Raw genomic sequence first — 9,305 nt, 5'->3', positions numbered from 1 at the left:
TGCTCAGTGTCTACAACCTTGACATTGACAGTCGACAGTTAATGCCACTGATAACATTATTTTCATTATTATACTAGTATTTGTTTGCATTGATCTATTATTATCATCAACGTTGAAATCATTTTTCAAAATCTTTTAAATTTCTTTATGGTTTCAGTTCAATACAATAACAATAATAGTATTAGTAATTTAGTTATAGAAATTAGAGATTGGTGTTCTGTGAATTAGAGTCACACAACAATGGATGTAGGGAAACAAATTGATAACTTCTTCAGTTTTTGACTATGTCTGCTAGAAATTACGTATCGTCTAGAGATAAAAATTTATGTAAAATAATAGATTGTTTACCGAATATCAATCAACAGAAGTTCGGTTATCGCCTAGGGCACGAGTTACCTGCTCTGTCGGGGAACACTAGCACTTTGTATAATAGAAATTTAAATTACTCTTTTGAATCTTACGATTGTGTTGAAAGGGCAGGAACACCCTTTTCCGACTTTTTCTCTGAGAGCGAAACAGGTAAGTTACTAATTTTTCAATAATATTAATTGGTTCACCCACCTGCTTTAAAGATAGGCTGTTCAATATGCTGGCAGCCCTACCAGTGGTATATTAGTTTACTTAGATTATGTCGCAAATTCACCACTGTTCTTTTAGCATATATCATTAGACGATTAGTGCAGAATATTTCACCTTTTATTTATTAATTCTATTGCACCAAAAATGTATTACAATGAACATTATTTACAAAGATGGTGTAAAACTTCCACATTACCAATACATACTTTCTTATCCCAAATATTTCCACACAAAATTTTACAAAGTGGTGCTTAATTGTTTTTCAGGTTCATACATATAAATATTATAATATAACTATTCAAAAGTGCTTAAATTAAGTTTATTTGAATAAATGATTTTCTATTCTATTCTACATAAATATATTTATTTCATTAATTTGGGGGGGAGGAGATTGTTAGTAATGTGAATTAATAACCCCATTACTAGCAATGTACCATGTAATGGTTGGCCTCCATGCAGTACCCCTTGGAAACCATAGTGATAAATTCCTGCTAAATTTGTCACCAAGCTAAATGACCTGCCATTATGCTCATCCTATCATTCTCAACTGGTGCTCCACCAGTGTAAACCGTTAGTGCAGGCAATGGCTCCATTCTATTATCATCCAGAAAAAATCCAGTTATTCCTAAAAAATAAACTGTTAAAATAAATTTAAATATCAAGTTACCATTGTGAAAAATTCACAGCTGCCTTGAATATAACAAAAAAAAACATTAAATATTGCTAATGCAAACTAATTTAAATGTTGAGTATTGTAACTGATTTTCTTAAGTAAAATATTGTCTCAGGTACTCCTGATTTGCATAGTGAAGAGAGTGACAGTAGTTCAGGATCTGCGTTTCGTAGGAACACGGCAGAAGCCACTAAGACATTAGCATCAGAGTGGGAACGGATTGAAAGAACACTTTACAATGAAGATGGTGAAAAGTCAACAAGACCACAGGTCATTGAGGAATGCAAGCAATGGAGACAGTTACATCCACAGCTCAGGTAATTGTGGTACTTTCTAATAGTAATATTACTCGACCATCCAATTAAGCCACAGGACACAATTTAATTAGTTTTTTGGAAATGCTCCAACTGAATGGTGTTGTTAGCACAGGCTGAAACTGATAATGTGATCGCAGATTTAAGTCTTACCATAAATTTATTGTCAGTAATAAAGTTGATATCTGAAAATAAAAAATCACAATATTTGCTTGCTTACAAATTTTAAGAACTAATAATGTTTTTTCATAATCAATAACTGAAATGTAAACCTACTGTGATGTACATTACACAGTGCAGTGCAGTGCATACTAAAATTTGATAGCCTTAATGGTGAAAGAAAAATGAATAAAGCCTGACAAATGAGCCAGATATGAAGTAAGAATTTCTGGCTGTGAGTAGAAAGTGACTGGTTTTGTCCCCATAGAGATTAAATTGAGTGCTAATGTAGTCAGGACAATTAGGAATGTATAGAATTAAATAGAGTGTATATAGCAAACATACATTTCGAGGATAGCTGTATTGTTAGATGATATAACACAAAGTTCGCGCCGCGGACTGGTCCCTTATATCTTTTAAATTATGCAACTGCTTTTAATGAAATTTAAATTCATTATGTTAATTACCTATTAACTGCAGTGATCTAGCGGTTTAATGCACCGCTATACTTCCGATGGTCACAGGTTCGATTCTTCACCAATGCAAACATTTATATTCATGAATACTGGTACGTGATGATGCGGCTCGAATGCTCAGATGGTCGGTGAGGTTGTCTTCAGCAGATTACAGGGTTGTAGAAATGATAGATTTCGCTTGATAGTCTCGAATTTAATGGCAAATATACTATTTATTACAAATTTGGTGGAGTGAACAAAATGTACGTTAGATCGATCGGTTGATTTTTTAAGTCTGTTGCATTACGGTGCGTATTTGAATTGGATGGGTGTGCGCTCCAATCAGAACGCTCCCTTTGTGTTGCGTTTTGTTGCTGCTTGTACGCGACATGCCCCCGGCCTTGGAAGCTCTTGAGTGGTTCCAATGTGAACTGCGGTTGAGTCTTCTCTTATTTCCATGTGTTTCCTTACCCGCTGCGATCAGAATGACAGAATGATGACGATTCTGGTCCACCTTTTGATAGGATTCGACAAATGCCCTGTATCAGTTCTCCTGTCCTGATAAACTAGCGCTGTAAGCGGACGACCAACCAGGGAGTGTGCAGGACTTAGGGTTGAAGGTTATTAGGATAGAATCAGTATTGAGGAAAATAGCAGAGGAATTAGGACTGCTATAATTTGAGTCAGTATTGTAGTAAACTTTGAATGTGCCTTACTTATAATTATATTATTATATTATACCTATATTACAACTAGACTCAAATGATTTGTGCATATTCCACCATCCAACAGCCCGCCAACATGAGGAGAACAGAGGGGGGATAAACTTAATTGAGTTATATGTCTTTGCTTTAGTTAGATATATATATATATTTTTTTAATTCGTTTGTGTTACATTTGATTTTATTAACTTGAATCATTATATTAGGCGGCTTACCATGACGCAAAACAGATTGCCTCAAAACGAAGATGTATGCTTCAGTGGATAGATCACTTGTACGTTCCAAATACACTGCGTGTGTCACGAAACATACAAATAAACAAATGATTGAGGGTTTAGAACCCAATTCCTTACAATTCAATATAAACTTCGGTCCCTCATAATTCACATCATAGGTTATAAATGGATAAGTAGCATTCAACTGTTCCCTAAGCCTAAGATTACCCATGAGAGGTTGCAAGGTTTTACCGTGTATACGCTTGCATAGAATACACTCATGTGGAATCTTTCTTGCAAGGTTCCTACTTGCAATAGGACACCACTGCTCCCGTATGTTATATCGAAACGCCTGTGGTGCTGCATAAGGTAAACGTTTGCGTTTGTGGTTCATTAATAGTAGCCTATTAATTTTAAAATTTCGTTCGTAGTGTATAAATTGACGTATACATATAAATGTATTCTTCATACGGTATAATTGAGAAAATGTAGGAAAGAAAAATAATTTGACCCTTTGTCCCGAAAATAAGCCGTGAAATGTACATTTAAATTTGAGTAGATATTTATGAATAAAATTGCAGTATAGAAATTTATGATTATCATGTTTTTGTGATCGCCTATTTAACGTTGAAAATCGGTTTAGGGTTTGAGGATATGATTCGCCTAATTCATGTGGTGATGACTTGAGAGGAATGCGAACGCAAAACCTTCCATCATTATTGCGCATCGTAGTTGTAATGAAAGGATTTTCGCACTCTCGCTGGTCATCAGTTTGCGTCTCACATGATTTAGTAACTTTCTCAAGCTCCCTAAATTGTTGTGATTGAGTATCGGTAACGTGTGTAAAATTACACTGGATTTGACCGGTATTCTGCGTGTTTACACCTACAGAACCCGATATAATCCAGCCTAGTCGTGTATTTTGCAAAAACGGACCGTTAGGTAATCGCATTCTACCACTACTTAATAAATCCCAGAATATATCAGCGCCTATTAAAATATCTATACTCTGGGATTCACAAAAGTACGGATCTGCTAACTGCACACTATCAGGGATACGAAACTGCGCGTATTGTTTCGGTATCGCTGGCAACGTAGATGTTATATGCGGCAATACAATACATCGAATGCACGCAGTGTATGAGCTAATACGGGATTTCAATTCAATATCACACATCTTTGTCGATTGTGTTATCGAATTACCAACCCCACGAATTTCTTGAGTGGACTGTATAATTGGTAAATCTAGTATATCGCATAAAGATTGCGTCATAATACATCGTTCACTACCTGAATCTAAAAGCGCGCGAACAGAGTGAATATTATTGTATTTGTCATAAATATCGACTAACGCTGTCGATAAAAGAACCGGCTGCGTACAGGAATACTGAGCGCATAATGTATTAGTGTGCGTAGATGAGCGTGAGCATTTGTTAATGTTAAGATCCGTACCAATGACGGCGGCTGCGGGGCGCCCCCCTGCCTCGGTGAATGAAGAGTGCATAGATAATGCAGCTGTGTTCCGTTCGCTTACCGGTGACAAGTTGCAAACTTCACCATCTTTATGAATCAATGAGTTATGTTTTTTGTTACACTTCCTACATCCACCGAACCTGCATTCATTCGGGCGATGCCCCGGTCGCAAGCAGTTGTCGCATAATTTATTTTCACTGACGAACTTTAGCCTAGAATCTAGATCAGTGCTTATAAATGTTTGACACGCATATAGTTGATGATAACCGTTGTTACAGAATAAACAAGATCTCTTCGTGTGGATTTGTGGCTTATTGGTAGAAACATTACAATGTACGTTGTGTTTTGTCGTGTTTGAAATTTGTTTGTTATTTGAATCGTGTTTATAATTGTTGTGCGACGCAAGTAATGTTTCTAACATGTCAGCCCGATCTTTTAGGAACGCTAATAACATATCTACCGTCAATCGTGATTCGGAGTTACCAAATAATTTTAAAACTGTGATTTTATGTTGTTCCCATTCGCGTTCGGATGTTTTGTCTAATTTAGATACAATTATGTACATAATAAGTGTATCCCAGCTATCGACTGGTTCACCTAACAGTTTTAATGCACGTAGATTTTTTAAAATAGTGTCGATTAAATATCGCAATTGATCTGGCGACTCCTTAGTCACGGTTTGAAGAGTAAATAATGCCTTTACGTGGTTATGTATTAATAATCTACTATTATTGAACCGATTTAAGAGTAGTTCCCATGCCACCGAATAATTATTAGCCGAAAATTCTAACGAATCGATAACCATAGCTGCAGTGCCTTTTAACGATGATTTTAAATAGTGAAACTTTTGAATGCTACTTATATTCGTGTTATTATGTACCAATGATAGGAAGATGTCCCTATATTGTAACCACTGATCGCTGAGCCCTGTGAAGGTAGGTACCGAAATTACTGGAAGTTTCAAGGAATCGTTAGAATTGGGGCATGATTTAGAATATGACGCGTCATCTTCTCCACTAAGCATACACTCAGCTTGAGACAGTGTGTTGAAATAGCTGTCTTCAAACTGACCTCTTTGTTCGATCTGTTCGTCTAAATCTACTTCTAAAACTAGTTCTTCTAATTTAGACTGAAGGTTGTTAAACTCAGAGAACAGATTTGCAGCATTTTGAATTCGTAGCTTCAAATCTGCCTTTGTTTGACGAGAAAGAATTGTATTGACTTCAAAAGTATTGATAAAATTTTGAAATCTAGTAAACCGGCCTTTGATAATTGATCGTTTTTTGACTAAATCACGAATTAATTGATTCGTGTTATCATCGCCTGTAATTGTTATTTTACATGGCGACTTAGAAAGAGACTTTAATGTGGATGATTGTTCACTCATATTGGTAGACAGTGAAAGGTGGAGTACTCACGTATGAAACAGTAGAAGCAGTTGCTAGCTGACGGCAAGCTGCTCTGTTGTGCAATACCGGTAACTCACTGCGTCTCAGACACTGCAATAGATATTTACCACAATACAGAACACAAGTACAGGATAGGGGTAGGATAGGATATCTGGTGGTCGTACCGATTTGCGCTGTATTATCGGAGTTGATCTGCCAGGTATCTCGTCTGTCCAGGTCTCCCACTATGCGTTGCTGCTGCTCAAGGTTCAGTTTTGATAATGTAGACGTCTTGGTGTGGAGTAATCTGATGAAGTCCTCAATGGTTCGCTCGTTCTTGCTTGATCGTTCGGCTCGAAGGTCCAAATGGTACGTGATGATGCGGCTCGAATGCTCAGATGGTCGGTGAGGTTGTCTTCAGCAGATTACAGGGTTGTAGAAATGATAGATTTCGCTTGATAGTCTCGAATTTAATGGCAAATATACTATTTATTACAAATTTGGTGGAGTGAACAAAATGTACGTTAGATCGATCGGTTGATTTTTTAAGTCTGTTGCATTACGGTGCGTATTTGAATTGGATGGGTGTGCGCTCCAATCAGAACGCTCCCTTTGTGTTGCGTTTTGTTGCTGCTTGTACGCGACAAATACATAATAATAATAATAATAATATAATAATAATAATCTCAGGACAATTCACACAGCGCCATCTAGACCCAAGTTAAGCTAGCTAAAGCTTGTGTTATGAGTACTAGATAACTGATACAAATAATTATTTTTTGATAATTTTTTTTTTCGTAAATACATACATATTATACATAGAAAATACCCAGACCGATACAAACAATCATACTCATGAATACAAATGTTTGTGCCGTGCGAGGAATCGAACCCGCGACCATCGGACGTAAAGCGGTGTGCTAGACCGCTAGACCACAGAGGTCGTCTGGATATAATATTTGATACGAATAGAATATTTGTATTGGTCTGAGTATGTATATTATATGTATATAAAAATCTATGTTTGTCTATCAGATGTGTAGTATGTAATATAAGCACTGCTTAGCTTGGTTCTTGATGGAGCTGTACGAATTGCCTATATATTGAAAAAAAAAATTGTCTTAAAATTCATTTGAATGATGCTAAAGTAAAATGTTACTCATTACCATGATATACATGGTAGGTATTACTGTATATAATTTACTTATAAATACTAACAAAATTAATTGCAACATACAAATGGTGTACAAATTGTACAGACATACAGCTGTGTAATTCCATTACGACAGATGTTTCATTTCATAAGCAATAAAACAATAGACTTAATTCCTAACTACTCCTCCCTTTTATTGATTTTTATTGTATCGACAAAGGCACTATTTAAGACCCGACATATTAAGGTCATGTAGTCATGATCATTATCAGTATTTAGTGGTTATGCATATTTTATAAGAGTATATTGTATAATAGCCTTGGTAGTATAGTGGTTTAGTACCCGATCCGCTTTACTATCCGATGGTCGCGGGTCCGATTCCTCGCACAGTACAAACATTCTATTCATGACTGATTGTTTTAATCGGTCTGGGTATTTTCTATGTATAATATGTATTTATTTAGAAAAAAATGACATTCATTTATATCAGTTGTTTAGTACCCATAACACAAGGTCTGCTTATCTTGGCGCTGTGTGAATTGTCCTGAGATATTATTATTCTTTTATATATTTGTACGGAAGTAATACGTTCAAACACGCGGGCCTTAGCCAAGCGTGGATGAGTTATATGATGTTATTACTATTCTCACTGTCGTCTCACTCTCAACTTAACTTTTGCTGGTTTCTTCCACATTTACTTATTATTATTATTGATTTTCCAGAATTGTTGGCAAAGCAATACCATTACCGGAGAAAAGGTTATGCTATAGGCAAATGGAGCATGAAGAAGTTATTGCTATACACTACAGTGACTATGAGGAGTTCAGTGAAAGTGAGGAGCGTCTCTCTCAAAGTAGCACTGATGTTACCCCACAAAATTCACCCAGACCCTCCATTGCTGAAGACCTATTTGAACCGAAACTCTCCCGTGAAAAGGTATCTTTCTTTCCAACATACTACAATGATGAGTATGAATTACCCGATTCATTTTGTTCACTGTTGCAAATAACACCAATACAAATTAGGAGTCCTTTGCACAGGAAGAAGCAGAATTCTTCAATACTGAGATCAGAAATAGCATCATCTCGATGGATGAGGAATACAAGACCAGAATCTTCTTTGAACTGTGGTAGAAATAGTGCTAAGTCATTTGTTTCACTTGACACAAGAAATTATAATGGAAATGCAGCACTTAGTGCATCAGAAGGTAACAAGTTGTATAACAGAGTAGTTACGGCTAGGCACAGAGATTTAACAAGGTTGGAGCCATTATGTTCTCCTGATTTGCAGCAGAATGATATAGCTAAATTATCTAATGGTCTGCCCCAGCAGTACAGTATTAGGAAAGTTTCACTGCCGCCTCTACTTCTCGAGGAGGGGAAGAAGAAAGTGTTGGTACATTCAGCTAAAAAGCAGAATGTAAATGCAAGAAAAAGTGTGTCAAAGTTTTGTCATCTGGACAGAGTTAAACATAATTAATAATTTGACATATAGATGTTTGTCACATTTCGTGTTTGTGAGTACACATTCCGTTTAATGATTGAATATGAAAAGTATCATTGGTTCTGGTTGGTTCAACTCGGATGCTATTCATAAATTGAATACTTATATCATTTGAATTGTTCTTGTAGGTACGATTTTTCGTATATAATTCTAGTCTCTTTATCTAGTCTTTTGTAAAGTGGAAAGAGAAAGAATATTTAAGTTGTGAGAGATTCACTATTTTGTTATTTATAACATCAATAATTTTAGATTTAAAACTATACTGCAAATGGAATAAAAGAAATATATTTTACCAATGAAACAGAACGTTTTTTTTACGTTAACTTCGTAGGAGTGGATCATTATTTCATAAGGACGACAGGGTTGCTATAAAAACAATTGTTCAAATACAAATACAGAATTTATTTTGATATTTACATTATTTGCATTTTATTAACAATCAACATCAACAATATTAAATAATTTGTCTCGTGGTGTGATATATTTTGAACAGTCTAGTAATATTACATTTTCCGTCTTGCGCGGCCATTTTGTTGTCACCTGCTCAAGATACAATGACAATGTAATATTACTTTGGATACTTATAAATGGTGTGTTTATCTGTCAATGGCAACTAGAAGCAGTGAAATATGGGGTTGAGAAATTTGAGCAACTGCGGAGAAAGCTGTGAG

At 35.8% G+C, this 9,305-nt stretch overlaps 1 protein-coding gene across 1 annotated transcript; it reads left to right on the top strand.

Moving 5' to 3' along the window:
* Positions 1–228: 228 nt before the first annotated feature.
* On the top strand, positions 229–8,998 carry LOC131850483 (uncharacterized). Its single transcript, XM_059200715.1, has 3 exons — positions 229–519; positions 1,368–1,569; positions 7,854–8,998. The coding sequence occupies exons 1-3, from the start codon at positions 285–287 to the stop codon at positions 8,608–8,610; spliced, it is 1,194 nt and encodes a 397-aa protein (XP_059056698.1). The 5' UTR covers positions 229–284; the 3' UTR covers positions 8,611–8,998.
* Positions 8,999–9,305: the final 307 nt, after the last annotated feature.

This window comes from Achroia grisella, unplaced genomic scaffold (genome assembly GCF_030625045.1).
Source record: "Achroia grisella isolate CSIRO2021 unplaced genomic scaffold, CSIRO_AGI_Agris_v1 utg770, whole genome shotgun sequence".
In the NCBI taxonomy this organism is placed as follows: domain Eukaryota; kingdom Metazoa; phylum Arthropoda; class Insecta; order Lepidoptera; family Pyralidae; genus Achroia; species Achroia grisella.
The sequence above is the reverse complement of the archived record's forward strand: the minus strand, read 5'-3'. Positions and strand labels throughout refer to the sequence as shown.